We start from the raw sequence: 26,169 nt of genomic DNA on the forward strand, positions 1-26,169 counted from the left end.
GAAGGATGACCCTTTGTTATCAAGACGAATCATAAACCTTTAAAATATTTTATATGAGCAAAAATTGACAACTATAGTTCAAAAGTGAGGCTTTACTAAGCTACTAGGACTGGATTATATCATCCAGTATAGAAAAGGGAAGTCAAATGTAGCAACAAATGCACTTTCAAGGGTGCTTGATGATTTAAAAGAAGGACACTTGTTGGGGATAACCACAATTACACCTACTTGGGTCACTGAAGTGGAAACTAGTTATAAAGATGATCCTATTGCTAAGGAATGGATTCCAATCCTTAAGGTGAGTCTCAATGCACACGATAAATGGAAGTTTTCTAAAGGCATCATTCAATATAATCATCGGGTTTATATTGGTGAAAATGAGAGTCTTTGATTGCAACTTCTCCAAGCACTTCATGATTCTCCACAAGGCGGCCATTAAGGTACGCAAGCTACGTATAAATGGCTTAAAAGTTTCTTTTAGGCCTCGATTAAAGTCCATGGTTAATGTTTATGTGCAACGATGCGACATTTGTCAACAAACAAAAGTTGAACACGTGAAAAAACCAGGACTATTACAACCTTTGCCAATTCCTAATCAAGCTTAGGAGATAATCATTATGGATTTTGTTAAAGATCTTCCTACATCTATGAGGAAAAATTATATATTGGTGGTTGTCGATAAATTTATGGAGTACACTCATTTTTTGGCACTATCTCATACTTAGACATCAGTGGATGTTGCTCGCTTATGCCTTGACAATATCTACAAACTACATGGTCACCCTAAAATCACAGTTTCAGATCGAGACAACACCTTTACCAGTAATATTTGGAGGGAATTAATGAAACATTTGGGTACAACTTCACTCTACAACACATCATATCATCCTAAAACTGACGGGCAGACAAAAAAAGTAAATCAATGCCTAGAACAGTTCGTAAGGGGGTTTTGTTTCTTAAAGCCAAACCAATGGGCTCAATGGTTGCCACACGCCGAGTAGTGGTACAACACAACCTTGCAGCTCACCCATTTTCAGGCATTTTGTGGCTACAAACCCCCCACTATGGCTTGACAAACTGACTCGCATGTACAGACGGTGAATGGTATGCTTCAAAATCACGAGGAACTACGACATATTATCAAGGATCAACTTCAACAAGCACAAAATCATATGAAACAACAAGTTGATAAACACAAAATAAAAAAAATTGAAGTGTGAGAGGAGGTTTACCTCAAGTTGCAACCCTACATGCACTCGTCCTGGGCTTTAAGAAAAAACATAAAGTTAACTGCTAAATACTATTGTCCCTATAAAGTGTTGGAGAAGATTAAAACGTAGCGTATCACTTACAATTACTTCCAAATTTACGACTTCACCCTGTCTTTCATGATAGTATATTGAAGAAGAAAATCGACAACACCATTTTACCGTCTTCAAACCCCCTGTAGTGGAAGAGACATGATAGATTAGGGTTTTACCATTATTGATTTTGGGAAAATAAATCATTAAACGAAATGACAAACCTGTAACACAACTTCTGGTGTGATGGACGAATCTTGATGCTTTACACGATTCTTGTGAGGACTTCAATGTTTTGAAGTCTCATTTCCCACACTTCGATCCTTGGGGACAAGGATTCGTTTAAGGGGATGGTATTGTCATAATTGGAGATAAGGAGGTCAGGTTTGATTTGGTAAAAGGGGAAAATGGTTAGGGATTACTGATGTTGGATTGGGAATTTCAGAAAAGGGGAAAAGAAAAATGAAAGGTTAGGGATTACCGAGGAATTGATAAATACAATCGAGAAATTGGGGATTGTAGAAGATTTGGGGAACTATTCTAAAGTCAAGGAGCATGTGGGGAATTTGGAGGAAAAGCCCAACACTTATGAGAATGATTAAGCCCGATTGAAGAGTCCATCTAGACTTCATTAAGACGTTGAGTTAGTTCGAGAAAAGGACATCTAGATGGCACATTTAGATTTGGTATCATGTAATCAAATAAGACCATGCACTGCCATGAGAAAATTATGAATGAAAAATATGTTGTTGGTTTCTTCTTTTAAAACCTCTTTTTTCTCTCGACTCTCTTCTCTTTCTTAAACAATACCTTCGATCCATAACAGTGCCCTGGATGCCGAAGGCGAGACGGCTGTCCAATAGGCAATCGACAAGATTTCGAAGGGGAGAACAAAAGTGGTCATTGCTCACAGGCTAACAAATGTAAGAAATACTAACATCATTGTTGTTCTCGATAACGGATCGGTTGTTGAGGCTGGTAGCCATCACCAGCTAATGAAAAGAGAATGAGAGTATTATAAACTTATCAAGCTTGCTTCTGAAGATATTTCAAACCCTGAACCAAGATCATCATATGAGAAATCAGCCTATGAAGCATTGAGATTGCCATATAAGTACGATATTTCACGGTCAAAGTACTTAAACTTCATCCAAGTAGTTAATTAAGTTGATGAGGAAATACAAAAAAAGTAAAAGCCTAGATAATAACGAATTTAAAAAATATGGTCTCTACAACGACCGGAGCTCATCATATTTTTACTCGGTTTTCTTTTCGGTATCAATGCAAGTGTTATTCTCTCCATTTCTCCCTTTCTTTTAGGCATAGCTCTTCAAGCTTACTTTGGTGACACTTCACAAGAGTTTAAGAGAGAATTTAACAAGCTTGCCTTAGCTTTTATTGGCCTAGGCTTTATTTCTATAATTACTTAGACTGGAAAACAAGGTTTCTGTGGTTGGACTGGAACAAAGCTGACACTAAGGGTGAGATACCTCTTATTTTGTTCGATACTAAACCAAGAACTGGGATAGTTCGATTTCGAGGACAATTCCACGTGGATCCTCGTTTCAAGGCTCTCGATTGACTGTCTCAACTTTCGATCGGTCAGCAGGGATCAGTACTCTATCGTGTTGATGGGTGAGAGTGCAACTATTGTGGGGCTTGATGTTTCGTTTTACCTCGAATGAAGGTTAGCTCTCGTGGCTGCCACGGTCACTCCTTTCACTCTCGGTGCAAGCTACCTGAATTTGATTATAAGCATCAGACCGAGGTTAGATAACAAAGCATATAACAAAGCCAGCAACATCGCTTGTAACACCCCCAACCCATATCCGACCCGGATACGAGTCCGAGGTGTCACATTGACTTTTTAAATCATTTACTTTGACAAAAAATAAAATAATTAAATAAAAATTCAGTTTGACATTTTCAATAACCAAATAATTGCTATTGTGTAAAACATATTGATTTACAAAACTTATCAGAGCGTATCCGACACCAATCTTTTATCTTACATGCCAACTACATTTCATAAAATGCATATAATTCAAGATTTTTCTGATCTGAACTTCAGGAAGGAGATGATGACCTGATGAGCTCATCTTCGATCCATTTTTCCTCTTCTCGAAACCTACGTGTGAAACATTCACACGCTAAGTCGACGACTTAGTGAGGCATTAAATTATGAAAGAACTCTAACTATTTACACATACATGAACATATCCTCTTATATCTATTCTTTTACTCAACATATTATTCAATTAACCAAGCAATAAATCATATCAAATTAAGAAATACATGCATGCATATAAATCATCATTAGTCACTTATCATTTAATCACATAACACATATACTTAACCTTCTTAATCATATACTATACATATACCTCATCATGTCCTTGCTATAAAATTTATCATATCACAACATATATTTGTTATTATCTTTTGATTAACCCATGTACATATGTGAGAACTATTGATATGTGAGTCTCTAGAGGTTGTGCACTAATGCTGTCACCACGGCTCGTATAAATGCACCGAAGTGCCACGTAGAATTGCACCGAAATGCCACGTAGAATTGCACCGAAGTGCCGTGTAGAATTGCATCGAAGTGCCATATAAAATGTCCCTAAGGACCACGTAGAAAATTCCTTAAGAATAATATACATATGTGAAGGATCAAGTATGTGTCTCAAAAGACATCACACATGTTCCAAGGAATACATATATGTCCAGAAGGACCGCGTAGACCCTCGACTCTTAGCATGCCAACCATACCTCTAGCTCTCAGGACACATAACATGGGCATTAATATTTATGTTATCACACATTCACATATTTACCTAGTCATATAGTTCTTTCACATAGCTCATTGTCATATAAATCACATATCACATATACATATAAACACATGGTTCACTTACGCGTAGAATATTTTCATATGATTCACATATCACAGAGCTTATCACGTAATAATTGTATTCTTTTTCATATAATCACATAGTTATATAATATTTCATATGACATATACTTTCTCTTTCATATATCTCATGTCATGTAACATATCTTATGATCATGTAACCATGTTACTCATAATCACATAACTTATACTCATAAGGTTCAACATCATTAAACTTAGTTCACTTTCCATATTATCATACATTTATATAATCTTATATGTCCTATCATTAACCTATAAACTTACTCATATACTCATATAACTATTATCCTTTCTCTGGTAATCGCATAGATCACATTTTATAACGTACACTATGTAAATATAATAACTTATCTCATATAATATAACTTATGGTTTATACTTTTATATTCACATAAATTATGTAACATATTATAACCTATAAACATATAGCACTTATGCATGTATTCATGTACACATTTTCATATAGTCTATATATATATATATATATATAACTCCATGTTTTACATAATTACTTATCTCCCATCATTTATTTACTAATTTCATATATTTACCTAGTTCAGATTCACATAGCTTATCACATATACAAGTCTTCTAATAAATTATCATCAAAAGCTCCTATAATATCTCTCTATGGCTTCATAGATTTTTACTATATATCTTATTTATTATAAATTCATTTAAGCCTATAAATCTTTCCCATATAATTTATCTTACATGTTTATATAATCACTTCCTCTTGTTATCACATAAGTAATTGGTATTTTACATAATTCGTTATCATTGCCATATAACACATATCATATAAATTCATACCACATAACATGTAATACGAACTAAGCATATTCACGTAATATCAAACATAATCATACTTCTAATCATACAATTATATATTCAACACATTGCAAACAGACTTGTCGCAAGTCCAATTTCCATATACAATTCATATATTCTAATAATACGCACTCACCTGGCCTCATTAGTCAATACCGATCTGTTATCTTTTCCTTGATCGATCTTACTTGCCAAGTTCCGGAACTTGTTTAGGCTCTGTATCTACATAGTAATATATTGATACTTATCAGTATAATAATTAATATATTCTAAACTATCATTTCTTAGGCTAAAAGAAAAGTTATTTTCATCTCTTAATAAATGTATACATCGATGCACTACACCGTGTATCGATGCATCCCTTGATGGGTTAATCGATGCACTATCTATGCATCGGTACATAAATCCCATTTGATGTTTTTATTTTAAGGGGGTGCATTGATGCACTACTTGTGCATCGATACACTGATGGCATTCGATGTTTCTTCTTTAAAGAGTGCATCGGTACACATTGAATGTGCATCGGTACACATTGAATGTGCATCGATACACTTTGCCCAGAATTCATATTTTACGCCCGAAAATCATCAACTCTTCATTCAATTCTTCTATTTTAAGCCCCTATCATGACATTAAATTCAACTACCATTACTTAAACCAACTTATATTCATATAAATCATCTCTATCTTTCATATCTCTTCATGATTCTTAATTTTAAGAATCGTACTAAACTTTCAACTTTGTTATTAATCCCTTCTAACTTCATAAATCTCTTATTCTTAGTGAAGACAAGTCAAATTCCTTCTCAAATTTCACTTATTAACTATTTTCCAGAAATTCATCTAAAAACTCATTTTCTTTAATCTCTTCTATATCTTTCATCTTGTTGTTTTATAACAAATTAAGCTTTCCTTAAGCTTAATTATCATTTAATGATCATAACCCAACCTTAAAATCAACAATTAATCAACAAGCAAAGAAACTCACCTTTGAGCTTGGAGATACGGGAGGAGGAAGAAGAAGAAAGAAAACTCTGGAGAATTCTCTTATTTCCCACGTGGTTCTCTTATCTTATAAAAGGAATATAAAAATTTTCCTTGTCAAATGACCATTTTGCCCTTTTATTCCTTTATTAATTACTAACAACTTCTAGGAAATATTTCCATATAAATCATTTAACTATTCAATTATTCTACTTTAATCACCAAATTCCGAAACATTTCAATTTGGTCACTAACCCGGTATTGAGGATGTTACATCGCTTCCGGTGCGATTTCAAATATAAGGACGGTGGCAACATTTTATTCACAATAAGAGATAGTTAAATCATTTGATAGAGTTTTATCCGAGCCTAGGAAATAATCAGTCAAAAGGTCAAAACTTATAGGTCTCACATTTGGTTTCTCTCAAGGTGCCATGTATTGTGCATACACTTTTACACTATGGTATGGTGTCCACCTTATAAAACATGGCCATACCAGTTTCGGTGATGTATGTAAAATCTTTCACATTCTCGTGTTAAGTTCGTTTTCAGTCGGACAACTAGCAGGCCTTGCACCAGAAACCACCAGGGCAGACACAAGGATACGTTTTGTGTTTGATATCATCGACCGAAAGCCATTGATCGGTAACTTCCTAGATGAAGGTAGAATACACGAACAATATAAGCCATTGGATATCAAATTGAAAATGGTGAGATTTTCTTATCCATCTAGGCCTCAAGTGATCGTGTTGAGGGAATTTTGTTTAAATGTCAAGTATGGTAGCATATTGGCATTGATAGACGGAAGCGGGTCGAGGAAATCAACCGTGATATGGTTGGTGCAAAGGTTTTATGATCCAAATGAAGGGAAAGTAATTATGAAAGCCATAGATTTGAAAGAGCTCAACTTGAAATGGTTGAGAAAACAAATAGCCAAGGTGGATCAAGAGCCAACTTTGTTTGCAGGAAGTATAAGGGAAAACATCGCATACGGGAACTCGAATGCCTCGTGGGGTAAGATCGAAGAGGTTACAAAGGAAGCTTACATCCATAAATTCATTAGTAATCTCCCCCAAGGCTATGAAACTCAGGTACTGTCTAACTTGGAATACAAGTTAACTACTTCTAGACACGTAATTAATATTAAGTTCGAGTCACACCATATATTCGATTATTGATAGGGAAGCAGTGGAAGATTAATGAACGTTGCTATTGTTGAAGAATCAAACCTAGAAAGCTTTAGACTCGATGGACAAGAAATTGGGATGAATAGTAGAAGGTGGCTCCTTTATGAAGGTGAACGGTAAAGATGATGATGGTGAGGATCAATTTATGGAAAATAGATGGATAAGTGTCTATTCGAACCCTCATAGTCGCAATGAAAGGGAAAACTCGATAATATGGCTCTAAGTGTCTATTTGAACCCTCCTAGTCGCAATGAAAAGGCAAACTTGATAATATGGCTCTAACCAACCCTCATAGTCGCGATGAAAAGGCAAATTGGAGTATGAAGATTAATATCCCTCACAAGAACTTAAAAGAACTCCAGGAGAAGAAGCTTCGAAGGCAAAAGGTAATCATTACTTGCAAAAATAAACTCTTGTTGTATTATTAATCAAAGAAATCTAATCCTAAAAGTTAATGCATCATCCTATGTTAAATTATATTACAAATAATCAAATAAAATTATTGAAAATTCGTAATATTTACAAAATCTTGTATTAATCCATGTATAAGATTTTCTACATGCATTGTCTTCACTAAAATGGCCATATATTAACTTCCCGACAACAGATTGATGTAATTCAAGAACCGTTCGAAATATAAGAGACATATGGTTGTATCTATAGAAGACATGTTGACCAAATAAGATCAGGATCTATTTAAAAAGTCGTCGCAAGTATGTTGTTGTTCTGGTCTTCTTTTCCAAGGCTTGGAAGAGTGGATCATTTGGAATAGTTATTACTTATTCCTTTGATATGAGCCTTGTGATGCATGTATCATCCTCCCTTTCTTTAAAATGATTCAACCTCGAATCTAAAACATTAAATGGAGAAACATTAGAATCATTTAATGATTCATTTACATTATGCTTGTCGAATAGATATGCTTTGAATCTTCGAGACTTTGTTCTTCTAGGTTCGAGTAGAAACATTAGTCCAAAGAAACATGTATTATCATTATGGACTATGGTGCATGTATAAATTATCCAACAAATAATTTCCTTTTTTCTTACTAAACAGGTTGGGGAGAGTGGGGTCCAGCTATCTGGCGGTTAGAAACAAAGGATAGCAACAACAAGGGTTATATTGAAGAAACCGAGGGTGTTGTTTCTAAACGAAGCAATCAGTGAGTGCCCTAGACTTGGAATCAGAGAAACACATCCAGAATGCTCTAAGAAGAGTTTCGCAGAGTGCCACCACAATCATAGTTGTCACACCCCCAACCCGTACCCGACCCGGATACAAGTCCGAGATGTCACATTGACCTTTTAAAACAATATTCTTACAAAATAATAGAACATTTGGACTTATATTAAGAAAATACGATAATATACTGTTGAATTATGTTTCATTATAACAAATTTAAGGTAAAAATATTTTTATGAATAGTATTGTACTGTATGAATAGTACCAATATTGTAGGAATAATATCGATACTGTGTGAACAGTAATGAACAATACCGATACTAAAATTTCTAGAATGCTACAAGGGTATTGATACCCTGCTACAGTAATTTCGGCTAAACATATATAAAACTCATAAAAAAATTAAACTTCCATCACCATAAAATAACAATTTACATATATACGTTTAAAACATTACAAAAGTCGATCAAAGCATACATACTTAATTTAACGACTTTGTCTACATGCCAACCTATTTATCACATAACAAGACATACTATGTAATTTACTTCTGATCTGATCTTCAGGTGAAGATATGTTGTTCTGCTGAGCTTATATTGGATTCTTCTGCTTTTCGGTACCTACGTGTAAAACGCTTACACACTAAGTCATAGACTTAGTGAGGCATAATGATAATGTCATAATGATATGAAATATAATGGAATCACATATTTAATCCATGCAAATTGCATAACCATGTATCTTACCCATAATCTGATCAAATTAACCATCATGAATTCATATAATAAGTTCAATAACCCATGAAACAATACTGAGAACCTGAGGTATGTGAGTACTGTGAGGTTGTGCACTATGTTGTCACCACAACTCGTATAAATGCACCGAAGTGCCACGTAGAATTACACCGAAGTGCCGCTTAAAATTGTAATGTAGTTCCATATAAAATTGTACATAAGGACCACATAAAAATTCCTTAAGAATCATATACATATATCAAGGATCAAGTAGGTGTCTCAAAAGACCTTATACATGTTCCAAAGAATACATATATGTCCCGAAGGACCACGTAGAATTGTCCCGAAGGACCGTGTAGACCCTCTACTCTTGGCATGCCAACTATACATATAGTTCTCATCTACATAACATGGGCTTTCACAATTCACATAGTTTATATCTCGTAGACATATAAATTCTTACCTTATCACATGGCTCATGTAAACATTTCATACATAATCACTTAGATCATTTTCACATAATACATATAATGTGAATTCATGTCATGTATCATAATATGGAATATAATTGTAACATCCCAAACTACAGGTTAGTGATTAAATTGTAAAATTTTAGAAATTGGGGATAAAAGTATAATAGTTGAATAATTCAATGATTTATGTGGAGATATTTCCATAAAATTGTTAGTAAATATTAAAGGAGTCAAAGGGCAAATGAGTCATTTAACAATGAAAATAATTAAATAATAATTAATGGGTATTATAATACCCATGTGGAGCATGATTGAAGAGATAAGTTCCAGACAATTGTCTTCTTCATTTTCTTCTCTTCTCCACGTGAAAGTTCAAGCAAAGATATCGATGCACTGTAGCACTGTTCATGGTAATGTTTATTACTATTCATGGTAATGTTTATTACTGTTCACAGTAGTGTTCATATCATATAGTATTGTTCATAAATATATTTTTGCCTTAAATTTTTATAATGAAGCATAATTTAATAGTATATTATTGTATTTTCTTAATATGAGTTCAAATGTTTTGATATTTTATAAGAATACTATTTTAAAAGTCAATGTGACATCTCGGACTCGTATCCGGGTCGGGTACTGGTTGGGGTGTTACAGTAATCATGTACCAATGATATTGAACTAGACTTATCACAAGTCTAGAGTTTAATAGGCTATTATAACCATGATATGCATATGCACTCACTTATATTTCCTTGTCTTTTCCTCGATCAATCCTACTTGTCAATTGTTCCGGAACTCGTTTAGTCTTTGTATCTACATAAATATAATTTTCAAGACAATTATCAGAAGCCTAAACATTTTAACTCGATTCCAATAACTTAAACTAATTAATAAACATAATTTACATTTTCCCCTTAAGGGGTATCGGTACCCCTAAGTACAGTATCGATACTTCCCTTTAGAAGGGTATCGATACATAACTAGGGTATCGGTACCCAAATTAAATTTGATGTTTTTATTTCAAGGGGGTATCGATACACTCCTTAAGGTATCGGTACCCTTATTGCATTCTGTGATTTTTCGTTAAAGAGAGTATCGATACACATACATAGGGTATCGATACACTCTGCCCAAAATAGGTTTTTTCACCCGAAAATTCATCAACTCTTCACTAATTTTCCTCATACCACCAAACTCAACTACAACCATTTTAACTAACTTCTATCATTCTCACACCTTATTATCTCCCATATCTCATTAATATTCTTAAAACTAAGAATCTTACTAAATTTTTCATGTAATCCAAACTTACTTCTAACACTTATAACTTCTTATTCACACCTATGACAAGTCAAATTCCATCTCAAAGTTCCATTATTAACTCTTTTTAAGAAATTCACTTTGAAACCCATTCTCTTTAATCTTTCATAACTTCTTCATCTTTTGATTACAAGACAACTTAAGATTTACTTAATCTTAAATATCACCTAAGGATCAAGACTCACTCTTAAAATCAACAAATAATCAATTAACCAGAAAACTCGCATTTGCCTTGAGCTTTCACGCAGGGAGAAGAAGGAAGAAGAAGATAACTCTGGAAGTTCATTTTTCTTCTTCACTTCCACGTGGGTTTCCTTATCTTATAAGGAAATAAAAATCTTTCTTATCAAATGACCATTTTATCCTTTAATTCATTTCATAATTACTAACAATCCTTCCAAATAAGTCATTGAACTATTCAATTATCCTACTTTAATAACCAAATTCTAAAATTTTATAATTTAGTCACTAACCCATAGTTTGGGATGTTGCAATAGTAGCACACAAGCTTTCCACGATCCGGGAAGTCAATACCATAGCCGTCGTAAAAGATGGCGCTATCGTCGAACACGGCAGACATGAAAAACTTTTAGCCTCCCGTGCCGACGACGTCTACGCTAGGTTGGTCCTAGCCGAAAGAGAAGCCAATGCCTTTGCTTGAGATAGAGCCCATTTCAGTAACTTAATCTGAAAGAATCTGTAATTTGTACACTTGTCATTAACCTTAAATAGCATTAAAGGTTAACGCATCATAGACTTAACAACAATGACTTGGATTACATCTAGAATTTGGTTAGATAGTTTTGTCTAAGTTCCACCTACCTACAAATACCTAAAATTAATAGGAAACTAATCCCTCTTAACTTATGTAAAGACTAAGCCATATGGTTTCATGGGGTGGAAAAAAAGAACAAAATTTTCATTCATTTCATGACAAAACTAGAAAAAAAAGTAATCACAAGTGTTCTTATTGACACATAATTACAAATAAAAATCCGGGCTTAATTTAATTAATTCATACAACGAACATAAATTTTGAAGTATGATATTAATAATCTATTTATGAAAAAAAATTCCTTGAAAGCAACCAAATTCTCTATAGTGATATGCATTTTCTTCAATTAGGGTGAAAATGTTGGAGTGTTTTCCAAGACAAATATGTTAAAATAATGTAAGGAGAGATGGGTCTATGATTACAAGTAGTGACGTGAAATCTTTTGCATTCAAAAGCACGAGTGGTCATAATCAAAGATATAAAAAGTCATAATTTGCGCACCTAACTTTAATAAAGTTTTTTGTCCATTAAAATATGATTTAAAACCATGGGATGCAATATGATTTAAGACCAAGAAGATGACATTTGGTTTACCCTTTACCTTCCATTTAAAACTCCATTCTTTCTACTTGTAAATAGGAATGATGCATGGAATGTCTACTATCATTAATCGAGTAGGTCAGGTCAGATTTTCGATACACGAATTCAACTTGAAAATTGAAGCTCTTTATTCGTATCTAATTTGATCTAGTTTAAGATTTTTATCCAATCCGACCTAAGTATATATATAGTTTATTTTTATTAAGATCTCTATCTAATCCAATTCAAATCCAAAATTTAAAAATAAAAAACTGATTCAACCGAATTACATCGAGTTAAAACTTGTGGAGTTGGAGTAAAATAATCATCCTTTTGCAAACTGACCCACTAGTGTCACCTTTCGGAAATAACAGCATAATTGTCTTCAAAATGTTTTGAAAAGTCTTATACGTAAACATGTGTCTTGGCTTTTAAGCCAAGGGATATTGATGGTAACGTGCCTGGCATGCAAAGCTATAGATGGTTCATTCGAGTGTGCAATAATGGCAACTTCCGTCATTTGGTTGTTGAAAGCCTCAAAATTTTGCTGCTACATTCGATTTCGAAAAGCATGGCATCGTTGACACCAGGGGTGTTGTTAAAGCTTCTTCAGAGTATGAATTCGAACGTCAAGGTTCGAGGCGAATATCGATCGGTTCTCCTGCAAGTTATCAGCATCGTACCTGCGTTAACAGGGTCTGAATTGTGGCCTAACCAAGGTTTCTTCATCAAAGTCTCTGATTCATCGCATTCGACGTATGTTTCCTTGTCACAGGAAGACAATGAGTTAATCTTGAACAACAAGTTACAGCTAGGTCAGTACTTTTATGTCGAGCGAGTCGAATCTGGGACCCCGGTTCCTATCCTTGTTGGTGTCAGGCCAGTACCTGGAAGGAACCCTTTCATTGGCAATCCCAAGGATCTGATGCAAATGTTGGTTCCATCGGAGATTCCTGTGTCAATAGATAAGGAAGCAAATAGTATCAGTTCAAAGGCGAAGGAGCCGGTGGACGCGAGAGAGGAGAGTCCGAGAAAGAAAATCGTTATCAAAGAGGAAAAAACAAGTGTTGCATCGAGATACATGCAGGGTGTTCTGCCATCGAATCTGAAAGCAAGCTTACCAGATTCGAATTCGAATAGCAATGTCAAAAGCAGTGAGAATGAGAATGGTGGTGCAGGTAAAAAGGCAAAAAGCAAGCAACAGGAGCCTAAAGGTCAGGTAAGATTCTTGTTCCACATACGTAAGGACAGTAATCCATATACTATGTACCAAGTACCAGCTTGTGATAATCTCGAGGTTTAGCATTACAGACACGACCGGCAAGTCCGTCTCGTGGTAGGTCGGAGGCGCCGGTTTCGAAGCCTGAGGTTGTTGCATCCAACACAAAGGAAACAATGGTGCTTCCAAAGAGCGCATCTTTGAAACTTTCTTCGAGTAAACACGAACAAACGAACTCGAATTGTTCGCAGAACAACAAAGAAAAGAGTACTTTAGTCGAAACAGGTTCATGGAACTCTCTGCCTGCAAGTCTGTTGAAGTCAGGAAAGGAAATACTTAGAAGAAGAAATCTAGCTTCTTTGGTTGCAGCAGAGGCTCAAAGGGAAGCATCTATGGCAGCAAATCTTGTAAAATGTCTTAGGTAAGCACATTTTTTCGGACCCGAAATTCTCTTAAAAGAATCAATATTTGAATGCCTAGATGTATGAAACAATAATTCATGTCTTATTCAGCATGTTTTCCGATCTATGCTCCGCCACCTCACCGGAGAATCCTCATCTGTCACTCGCCAAGTTCTTCGCCCTGCAACAGCTAATCGACCAACCGAGTGTGACAACACATAAAGATAAACACCCTCAATCATCTGATTTTCCATCTATGATAGACACAGACAATCCTAACAAAAAGAAAGGTCTAATCCATGAAAAAAGATCATTAAAGTCCACCAAGTCTTCAGTACAGTTGAGTGGAGCCGAGAAGCTCGAATGGGCCAAAGGAGATGGTGCCAAAGACATAAAAGAACTGAGGGAAACCTTGGTGCATGAAACCAGAACTTGGTTTTTGAAATTCTTAGAGGCGGCATTGGATGTCGGATTTCGGAATGGTTCCGAGGAGAAGAAAGTGAAAACCGGCACGGGGCGGTTGATGGAACAGGACAATCACATTGCTGTCACACTGTCACAACTCAAACATGTGAATGAATGGTTGGGGAAAGTAAGAAACAGTTTGAGCTCAGATAACAATGGAATGATGGAAACTGTTGAAAGGTTGAATCAAAAGGTTTATACATGTTTGCTTAGCTATGTCAGTTCAGCAGCCTCGGCTCTCGAGAACCGACCTTGATCGCAGTCGATTCTCGGTAAAAGGGTATGGCTTTACAACGTTTTAGTCACCTGTGGTTTGTAATAACTTAACAGTTTGGGACGTATATGTAAGTTCTGGTTTGATTTATAGTCAGCCATTTGTGTATAAAACAATAACCCATTGAAGCTTTACTTCAATCCAGATAGGCTGTTTATTTATAACATTCAAGTGGCTAAATATTAAATGGAATAGTGACGTGATTTAGTATAGTAATATTTTAATTCTTAAAATTTATATATTCTATCAATTTTTTATACTTCAAAACAATTTAATAAGTTTTCTTTCTTCTATTTCCATTATATTTTTGAGTAAAGTACATAAATGGTTCACTAACTAGGGAACACTAATAGTTTTCCAACTAAGGTATGTTGTCTTGTTAATTCTAACTATTAAAAGTTACAAAATGATATTCTGACCATAAAACTTTATTTTGTTGAGCCCTCGACAATTAAAAGTTACAAAATAATCACTTAATTATTCATATGTTCCAAATTCATCCTTTTTTCATTCAAAATTGATAATCATGTTGGCTGAGATATGATAGTCGTTTAAAATTCTTAAATCAAATTTTATCATATTCCAATTAGTATGTTATGTTCAGCTCAGACTGACATTAATTTTTAACAAAAAATGACAAGTTTGGAGCATATGAATAGTCAGGTGACTATTTTATAACTTTTAATAGTCAGAGAACTCAACAAACCAATGCCCTATAGTTGGAGGATCTTTTTACAACTTTTAATAATCAAATGACTCGACAAAACATGCTTCTTATAGTCGGGGACCATATGTGTACTTCACCCTGTATTTTTTATTTCTTCATATATGGTAAAGAACGACCAATGAAGATTAGCACCAAGGCACAAAGTTCATAATGATGCAAGAGACTTCTCATGCATAGATTGTAAATTGAAAACAACAATCCAAATATGAGGAAATAAAACATCATGCATAGTCTCTTTCAGCTATTTCATTTCCAGCATGCATGTATGCATGCAGAAATGGCATATCTTGTAATTGAAAAGACATGATCTAATTGTCAAGCCATGCATTTTTATCCTGTGTTTTAAATAACACCATCAACAACCAATTCACCAAGTTTCTTCGGAACGGAAACATAAACGGTAAAAAACATAGCATGTTTAAGAGTTCTCGGCAAGAGATAACCACTCCATGTCCATGGTTTTGAAACAGTCTACGCTGACAGGAGAAAGTAAACTAGAACAGCAAAGTAAATAGAGCCAAGGATGACTTCCCATGGGAACAAAGCAGACGCTTTTTATACGCGAGACTACTCGAATGAGTGCTTGTTAATTCGTCTATCTTCAGAGACGATGATGGACGTTTCCACCATCTTGCATATCGATGTTGACAATTGTTGCATGGCATTCTAGATGGCAGGAAAAGTTGACAAATTGTTGCATGGCATTCTAGATGGCCGACTGAAATTAGACGGCAGTTTTTGAATTCAAAGTGGGCAACCAATATTGTTGAAATTGGCAAAAGAGATAATTACCAAATTGAGTCATTGAACTTTAAGATATTTACAAGATTAGTCCTTAAGCGTCAACTATAAATACCCTAGCTCATTTAGCTTTAAAATTATCCAAAATCATTTCTTTCTCCCAATACTAGAGAGTTTTCTTGTGAGTAGTGAGTGTTTTGTAAACACCTGTAAATTTTCTCTTTAATAAAAGATCTGCAGCAGTCCGGAGATGTAGACATAATTGGCTGAACTCCGTTATCAATTTCGTGTATTATTTTTCCGCTTTTATTTCGCATTCTCACTAATCTGGTTATAGGAAAGTTACTCGTTACTTGTTTTATTTCCCAACAACTGGTATCAAAGCTTTTGGTTGTGAATTTTTTCAATTTTTTGTAGGTTACTATTCATTACTATTCATGTGAATAGTGAATTTCGTAAATAGTAAAAATTTTGTCGGCGATACGAATTTGTCGACGGAGGTGTTCTAATACACGGTGGTTCGCAAGAATTGTCAGAAACAATCCAAACGAAACCAGATTCGAGTGGGAGCGATGACTGCAAACGAAGGGAAGGTGAAAATTGAAAAGTTCGATGGTGCGGACTTTGACTTTTGGAAGATGCAGATTGAAGATTTTCTGTACCAGAAAAATCTATATCAACCTCTGTCAGGAAAGCAACCAGAGGGCATGAAGAATGAATACTGGGCTCTTCTCGACAGATAAGCCCTCGGAGTTATCCGACTGATGTTATCCCGCAATGTTGCTTTCAACATAACAAAGGAAAATACCACGGCGGGTCTTATGGCAGCTCTCTCCAGTATGTACGAAAAGCCATCGGCCTCAAACAAAGTTCACTTGATGAGGCGATTATTCAATTTACGGATGGCGGAATGGGCATCAGTGGCTCAACACCTAAATGAACTCAACAAAATCACAACCCAGTTGAGTTCCGTGGAAATTGAATTCGATGATGAAGTTCAAGCTTTAATTCTCTTATCATCTCTACCAGACAGTTGGAATGCTACTGTTACAGCAGTCAGCAGCTCGTCGGGAAACAACAAATTAAAATTCGACGATGTTCGAGATCTGGTATTGAGTGAAGAAATTTGACTGAGAGAATCGGGTGAAGCATCAAGCTCCTCAGCCTTGCACACGGAGTATAGAGGGATAAATTCAGAAAGAAATCCAAATCGTAGCAGATCGAAATCCAGAAGGGGGAAATCCAGAACGGGAAAGGAATATTTTACCTGTTATAATTGCGGCAAGAAGGGTCACTTTAAAAGATATTGTTGAGCACTGAAGAAAGATACCGGCGCACAAGAATCTGCCAACATGACAGAGGAGACAGGTGATGCCATGATTCTAAGTGTCAATAGTCCGATTGAATCATGGATCTTGGATTCAAGGGCATCTTTCCACTCCACCTCATGCAAAGAAATCATGGAGAACTATGTCGGTGGTGATTTTGGGAAGGTTCATCTAGCTGATGATGAAACCTTGAAGATAGTTGGAAAAGAAGACATCCGATTAAAGCTGCCAAACCAGACCACTGGAAGCTGACAGGAGTGAGACATATTTCAGGCCTAAAAAGAAATTTGATTTCTATAGGACAGCTTGATAGAGAAGGATATAGTACAACCTTTTTCATGTTGTGAATGGAAGATTACCAAAAGAGCACTCGTCATTGCTCGTGGTAAGAAGATTGGTACTCTCTATGTAACCTCAAACTTAGAGAATATCATTGCAGTAGCAGGTGCTGATGGAAAATCAAACCTATGGCACCAAAGGCTTCGCCATATGAGCGAGAAAGGGATGAAGACACTTTTGTCAAAAGGGAAGCTGCCGGATCTAAAGAATATAGATGTCGGACTATGTGAGAATTGTATCTTTGACAAACAAAAGAAAGTCAGTTTTGCAAAGATTGGTAAGACACTCAAGGCTGAAAAGTTAGAGTTGGTTCATACTGATGTATAGGGACCCATCTCCTGATCAACCGTAGGCCCTCAGTTTCTTTGGATGGCAGAATACCAGAGGAAGTTTGGAGCAAAAAAGAAATAAACCTTTCACACTTAAGAGTGTTTGGTTGTATTTCTTATATACACATAAATTCTGCTGAAAGAAGTAATTTGATGCCAAGTCCAACAAATGTGTCTTTGTTGGTTATGGTGGTGATGAGTTCAGTTACCGGTTTTGGGATTATGAAAATCGAAAAATCATCAGAAGTAGAGATTTCATTTTCAATGAGAATGAGATGTACAAAGACAGGTCAACCATAGAATCAAGTAGCTCCAATACCGAAGCTGAAATAAAGGAATTTGCTGAGTTCGAGGAGATTTCTGGAAATGATGTTCAGATCAGTCCTGAAGCAGTTCAAGAAGAACCAGGTACACCAGAACTGAAACGCTCCTCCAGAATTCCTAAACCAGTCCAACATTATTCGCCTTCTTTACACTACTTGTTACTGACTGACAATGGTGAACCAAAGTGCTATGATGAAGCAATGCAGGTGAAGGATTCAGTCAAGTGGGAGTCTTCCATGAAAGATGAAATGGACTCGCTTATGTCAAATCAGGCGTGAGAATTAGCTGAATTACCACCAGGCAAGAAAGTGCTCCATAACAATTGGATTTACAGGATCAAAGAAGAGCACAATGGGAGCAAACACTACAAAGCAAGATTGGTTGTCAAAGGTTTTCAACAAAAAGAAGGTATTGACTACAATGAAATTTTCTCTCCAGTTGTGAAACTGTATACAATTAGACTAGTGTTGAAAATTGTAGCTGCAGAAAATATACATCTTGAGCAGTTAGATGTAAAGACAGCTTTCCTTCATGGTGATTTGGAGGAAGAAATCTATATGAGGCAACTAGAAGACTTCATAGAGGCAGACAAGAAAAACCTGGTATGCAGGTTGAAGAATAGCTTGTATGGTTTAAAACAAGCTCCTAGACAGTGGTACAAGAAGTTCGATAGTTTCATGAGTAGTAGTGGTTTTACCAGATGCCAAGCAGATCATTGTTGCTACATCAAGAAGTTCGACAAAAACTTCTTTATTTTATTGTTATACGTTGATGACATGCTCGTTGCAGGCTCAGACATGCAAGGGATTATAAACTTGAAGCAAAAATTGTCGAAGCAGTTTGCAATGAAAGATCTGGGCACTGCAAAGCAGATTCTTGGGATGAGGATTAAGAGAGACACAAAGTCAGGGACTTTGATATTATCACAGGCTGAGTACATCAACAAAGTACTCTCCAGGTTCAACATGCAAGATGCTAAACTAGTGAGTACATCTTTAGGTGTTCATTTTAGACTCTCCAAAGAACAGTCACCAAAGACGGAGGAAGAACATGCACACATGGTGAAGGTGTCGTATGCCTCAGCAATTAGAAGTCTGCTGTATGCCATGGTTTGTACCAGACCAGATATTGCTCAAGCAATGGGAGTTGTTAGTAGGTACATGAATAATCCGGGCAAAGTACACTGAGAAGCAATCAAATGGATCCTCAGATATTTATGGGGTATCATAAACAAAACACTTTGTTTCAAAGGTGGAGATACGATACTGACGGGCTATGTAGATGTTGACTTAGCCGAAAATATTGACATCAGAAGAAGCACTACAGGGTATGTCTATAATCTAGGGAGGAACTGCAGTGAGTTGGGTTTCTCAACTACAGAAGATAGTTGCTCTCTCCACAACTGAAGCAGAATATGTCGTTGTTACGGAAGCCAGCAAGGAGATGGTCTGGCTCCAAAGTTTATTGGAAGAGTTAGGCAAGAAACAAGAAAACACTGTCTTGTACTACGACAGTCAAAGTGTTATCCATCTAGCAAAGAATTTGTCTTTTCATTCTAGGACGAAGCACATACAATTGAGATATCATTTTATCCGGTCTCTTCTGGAAGATGGGATTTTGAAACTTGAAAAGATTAGTGGAGCTCAAAATCCGACAGACATGTTGACAAAGACGGTGACTACGGACAAACTGAAGTTGTGTTCAACTTCAGTTGGCATGCTAAAATAACAAGACCAGAAATGTTGCTGCATTGATCGAGGTGTGAAAACAGATTAAAATCAATCTTCAAGTGGGAGATTGCTGACAATTGTTGCATGGCATTCTAGATGGCAGGAAAAGTTGACAAATTGTTGCTTGGCATTCTAGATGGCCGGCTAAAATTAGACGGCAATTTTTGAATTCAAAGTGGGTAGCCAATGTTGTTGAATTGACAAAGGGATAATGACCAAATTAAGTCATTGAACTTTAGGATATTTATAAGATTAGTCCTTAAGCTTCAACTATAAATACCCTAGCTCATTTAGCTTCAAAATTATCCAAAATCATTTCTTTCTCCCAATACTAGAGAGTTTGTGAGTAGTGATTGTTTTGTAAACACCTGTAAATTTTATCTCTTTAGTAAAAGATCTGCAGCAAATCCGGAGACGTAGGCATAATTTGCTAAACTCCGTTATCAATTTCGGGTATTATTTTTTCGCTTTTATTTCGCATTCTCACTAATCTGGTTATAGGGAAATTACTCATTACTTGTTTTATTTCCCAACAATCGACATCATGATCGGGCATGGGTCCACCAACATGAAAAGGATAGGCGGAGAACCTGAAATCTAGATGCTGGAACATTTCATCATTGTTGGAGGCAGTTGTGACATTGGGATAAGAGGTAGTTGAAGCAGCATCTTTGTAGTTTTCCTGCTGATGAATTTCGGATTGGGAGATGTACATGTCCAGACTGTTGCTTGTAGAAATATTGTTTGATTCTTGGAGTTTCTTTGTGTTGAGAAATCGCCCACCGCTTCCTCTAGCTCGTTTTAAAGCATGAAGATGTCGAGATTCATGCAGATACGGTTGCAAACATTTATAAAAAGAACTTCTCAGGTAATATCTTTGTTAGACAAATAATGACATTATCATCACTTGCAATTCCCATGCAACAAGAAGGAAAAACTTGAGGCAACATACCTTTCGAGCTTTGATGAGTTTGTTGTGAGCCTCAAGTTTTGCACAATTCTGTCTTCACCTCAGAATAGCCTGATATTGTTTTGCGTTAACATAGATAGGTCCATCTTGTGTAAGCTCCAGAGGCAGTGGAACACGAGCAGGGAGTACAGCCATCGTACGAGGTTGAATCTTCCAGCAATACAATAACAAATATCTCACAAATGGATAACAAATAAGACAAATTTTGTCTGGTCATACATGACAAGGGTATAATTGACTCCGGAATAAATCATTTATGGTGTTAAACAAGATTTCAAAAGCAACTAGCCCCTTTTCCATGAACTGGTGTCATGCTAGAGTGAAGTGCTCACCATCAAATAGACATAAATGCAATATGGGAACGTAACAAAATCAAAATGACTATTACCATAGCTTGTGGCGCATAAGGAGAGCCACACCGCTGAAATACGGATCAGCATAAGGGAGCGGAATATGAGCCTGCAGCACAAAAATTAACATCCAAGACTATGGTACAATCTACAATACATGGCAACCAAACCACATGAGTAGTTTAGAACAAGAAGTTTAGAACAAATCTTGTTTTGAGGTGATAATGCCTCACCGAGCATGGAAACTATCATGCAAAAAATCAAGAAAAAAATGATTTCTCATTTTCACTTCATTTCAGATTTTTCTAAAGAAAAAGAATTCTGATATTGTATTAATATCTAATATGTATTAGAATTTTGGAAAATTTTCGGAAAAACCCCTTCAAGCTGTCAATCTAAAACTAGAGGAGTGTAATTATATTCCTAATGTAAGCCCAAATCAGATGGATTTGAGCCACTTTATATTTATATTTTGGACTTGAATCAACATGTTGTAACAAACAAAGGGGATTTTAGATTCGAGTCTTCGTGCTGTGACAATCAAAGGAACTTTAGATTCGAATCTCCATGTTGCGACAAACAAAGACGCTTGTGATATATCAATATCTGTACATGTATGCATGCACTTTAGCGAGAGCTACATGGATTACTACTAACTAGTAACCCTTTTCGTTATTGCCAACTAAATAATCAACTTTAAAATGAAAAGAAGAAGATGAAGGAAACCAGCCCATTTTCAAACATCACAATGCAGCAACTTCAAATCACAAGCATATCTTCTCAGTTATGCTAAAGAAACAGCAGGCGCTAACCAAGGTTTTAAATAGCGTTCGCGGCCGCGTTTTCGGTAGCGTTGCGTTTATCGCGGTTGCAGACATAACGGATGCCATTGCCGTCACTGCGGGTGTCACGATCGTGAATTTTTTAAAATTTCGCACAACTTATACTAAAACATATAATTATAATTATAATGAGTCATTTTCAATATCTTTAGAATGTTTTCTAAACGAAAATGACATATATATAATATAGTTTAATCAAATAGAAGACTTTAAAAATCCGATGATAAGATAAAATAATTAATGATGTGTTGATGACATTGCGAAAATATTATTATTTAAAAGAAATAAGATTTTCAATCATTAATGTAAGAACATAAAACTATGATGTATAATAATTAAAGACACAACACGACTAAATTGAATAGAACACGACTAAATTGAATAGAATTAAAATAAAAGTATAAACTTAAAGAACACAAACTTAGGATTAAATTAAATAAAAATTAAAGTTTATATTGTAAAATAAGGATTAAATTATAAATTCTAAAAGATTGGAGGATGATAAATTAATACATCCCTTAAAATATTTAAGAATTTATTAAAAAATTAAAAAAAAAAATAGGAAATATGAAATAGAAGTAAACGGCTCAAAAACAATATACTTATTGTTTTTTGAATTAAAAATCAAACATAAAAACAAAAGAACTTACCAGAAGCTATTTAATATTTTAATATAATTTTAAGTCTTATATCTCTATTCTCTTCTCACTTTTAAGTTTAACCTTTCGTTTTTCATAGGAGCCGAGGAACATACTCTACCATATTTTTCACCGGTGACGAAGCTCATAAGACTCAAGATTTTCCCCAAAATAATTTTGTTTTGTCGGCTTGTTCCCTTCTAGGTTTGATCTTTGCCTTGATGACGGGTAACCGGTGAGTCTTCCCGATGATATGTTTTCTATTTTTTTTTAGTTTAAGAGCTTTTTTGAGTGATAATTTAAGCTTTTTTACGTTTTATTCCAATGGTGAGTCTTTTCCGGTTAGATCTTTGCGTTTTTGGGTGAGAATTTTAGTTTTTTTCAGTAACGGTTGAAAACGGTGATAGTGTTCTATTATAAGCGCTATCCACCGTTATCCCGTTAAATTGCGGGTGCGACGGACCTTTACCGGCGTGAATCTGTTACCCACCACTAAACTCAACAATATCGATTTCGGACGGCAGCGCGACCGTGAAATAGCGGACGCAATCGCGTTTGCGTTCCGCTATTTGAATCCCTGGCGCTAACAGTGAAATATATGATCCGAAAGTACCAAATATTACCAATAACTTACCCCTGTGACCATAAGGGCAGATAAAGTTAAATGGATTCTTGCTCAAATAAGCTCAACAAAATCTCAAACACAAAAGTTTTTCCATGCATGCAAACCTATACAAGTGCATTCCAACCCACCATCCCAGGATCAAAATACAACCAAATTCAGAGCCTTATAACTTTATAGCTAGACACAACAATAAGATTTCTAAGCATATATAGAAAGATACATAGATAAGAAGCACTAGATAAACTTGCAAAAACGAAGTACAAGAATCCCGGAACAACTAAAAACAAAGAAAGGGAAAGGAAGAAAAGTGATGTACCTTCGGGATTTTGATGAAATGGAACAGAAACAACACTAGTGAGCATTGTTCTATTCCATCTACAAAGCTTGAATTCTGTGCATGTTTTCCCCCCTTCCAAACAAAATAAATAGAAAATCGTGTCCTTCTGTTTCACAAAAAACGTTCACTTTTCAGTTTTGGATCCTTTTGCTTTTATATAAAACCCAAAAGAGCAAACATCCGCTTGGATAATATTGTTTACATATCTTATGAAAACACCATTTTGAAAAGTAGAATGAAAAGGAATGATCTTTTCAATCTCGGGAACTCACCAGTCACCTCCCCCACCACCACCTCTACAACCGTCAGCACCACCGCCACCAGCGTCGCTTAAGCTATTTCAAAATGGCAGTTCTCATTGTTGCTTTTTCAGGTTTGGTTTTAAATATTTTATTGGCGTGTTCTGCCAAGGTGTAATAAATTGATGGATAAACTACAAATTAGTCGCCCAATATTTTATCTGATAGTATTTTGGTTACTAGATTTTTAAAACTTACTATATCATCATTGAATTTTTAATTCACTTCCATTATAGTCACGACCGTATGAGATACTGATGTGGTCTTCTCCAACAATAATCTTAAATTTTGAAATTAAAAAAAATTATACTTTTGACTCGACACAATATTCTTTGCAACTCATTCTATTTTCTCATCATAAAAAATAGATAAAATTTGAAATAACAATACTATAAACGCTTGAAATCGAAGAGACTTTTAGAGCTCCTTAACAAGGGAACTTGAAGAGACAGCATAAACATGAAATAGCATAAAATTCAAAACTCATTCCATCTTGACTCATTTTTCACGTGATTTTAGAGGTATTTTTTGTAGTGAAAAATGTGAATAAAGATATAGGAATGGATGAGTTTGTACTTGATGGTTTTACTACTTCAATGGTGGACGACGTGCTTTGTGTGTTGCAAAGCTGAGGGTTATTCCTACTTTGAATATCAACGGGTCGTTTGGAAATGCTTAAGTTTTTTTGGCCCAAAAATCTCTTTGAAACGTAAAATCAATCTCAAACATCTTATTTTTAGCTAAAAAATCACGTTTGAAAAGTGATCATTGACTCAAACCAAGAAAGTGAAAAAATGATACTTTTAGGTTTGAAAAGCTTAATGAAAAAACTCATTTGGAGAAGTATTTCCAAACGAAACTTAACTACGTAATTATCGTACTAAGTGTTACTCGGAACTTGTTGAATAATGAACATTACGAAAGTCTTGTAAATGAAACTAAGAAAATCGGATCTCGAGACGAAATTGTTCTCGGACGATTTTAATGTTCAAATGATTGGAGCAAAAAGTTTCAAAAAACTTGTATGAAGTTGAAGAGCATTGCACAATGCACATATGTCAGTTGTATTATTACTTTTAATTCTCTTTCACCCATATTATCATACATCAAATGGTCTATATTTCATCAAACGTTGCATGTATATTATTGCTTTTTCAAGATTATTATTTATTTAGAGTAAATTATTTATTTATTTTCAGAGTTAAGAGTTGAAAAACTCTAAAATCAAACTAATCACGGTAAGGAAATCAAATTAAAGATTCAATAATTGTATTATAAATTTTAAAACTTTAATGACCAGAATATAAACTCTCTAAATATTTAATGACTATTTTTGTAGGTTACCCTAAATTGCTTTCTGCAATGTAATCTTCTCTCAGCAAGGCAATAACCGTTGCATACATCATTTTCACCAGCAACTTTGTCACGCGCAATCAGGTCGCGTGCAGCTCTACTCCCCGCCCTTTTTCATCGAGAACAATTGGTTTTGGTAAATAGAACTTAAACTATAAGCTCATTTATCGAAATATATCATTGTAAAAACGAAATACAAATTTGATATATATATCTCATTATTTATCAAAATAATATTTTTTTGTTAAAAATTCTAAAATGATATTATTGATTAGACACAAGAACGGACGTAAAATTTTATGTTATGGATGAATTTAAACTTATAAAATTTTATAAGTCTAAAGATGAAAATAATATTTTAATAAAAAGGACAGAAAAAAACTTAAAATATAAAATAATTTTAAAATTGCAAGGGAGTCACCGTTCCTCATCCATGCCTGATTGGGCATATTTTTACGTACGTAACACTCGAAATTTGTATACAATTATCTTTCAAATTTAGCAGTGTACTGACAAAAAACTTTCACAAGCTTCCAAAAGCTAAATTGAAATAACCATCAAATTGCAGATGGAGA

The 26,169-nt window shown here is 35.1% G+C and overlaps 1 protein-coding gene and 1 long non-coding RNA gene across 4 annotated transcripts; one reads left to right on the plus strand and one right to left on the minus strand.

Moving 5' to 3' along the window:
- Positions 1–815: 815 nt before the first annotated feature.
- LOC120167475 lies at positions 816–1,795 on the minus strand. Of its 2 annotated transcripts, none has more exons than XR_005520049.1 (4): positions 1,526–1,795; positions 1,353–1,444; positions 1,233–1,261; positions 816–1,127 (listed from the first exon to the last, which is right to left on the minus strand). It is a non-coding gene; the product is annotated as an uncharacterized LOC120167475 (long non-coding RNA). The 2 variants fall into 2 exon arrangements; XR_005520048.1 differs by having other exon boundaries at positions 1,233–1,266.
- A 10,949-nt stretch (positions 1,796–12,744) lies between these two features.
- LOC120167470 lies at positions 12,745–14,796 on the plus strand. Of its 2 annotated transcripts, none has more exons than XM_039176478.1 (3): positions 12,745–13,517; positions 13,607–13,943; positions 14,035–14,796. In XM_039176478.1, the coding sequence occupies exons 1-3, from the start codon at positions 12,770–12,772 to the stop codon at positions 14,642–14,644; spliced, it is 1,695 nt and encodes a 564-aa protein (XP_039032409.1). In that variant the 5' UTR covers positions 12,745–12,769; the 3' UTR covers positions 14,645–14,796. The 2 variants fall into 2 exon arrangements, with proteins under 2 accessions (XP_039032409.1, XP_039032410.1); XM_039176479.1 differs by having other exon boundaries at positions 12,785–13,522; positions 13,615–13,943.
- Positions 14,797–26,169: the final 11,373 nt, after the last annotated feature.

The sequence above is a fragment of the Hibiscus syriacus genome, unplaced genomic scaffold, assembly GCF_006381635.1.
Source record: "Hibiscus syriacus cultivar Baekdansim isolate YM2019G1 unplaced genomic scaffold, ASM638163v2 tig00111678_pilon, whole genome shotgun sequence".
In the NCBI taxonomy this organism is placed as follows: Eukaryota; Viridiplantae; Streptophyta; class Magnoliopsida; order Malvales; family Malvaceae; genus Hibiscus; species Hibiscus syriacus.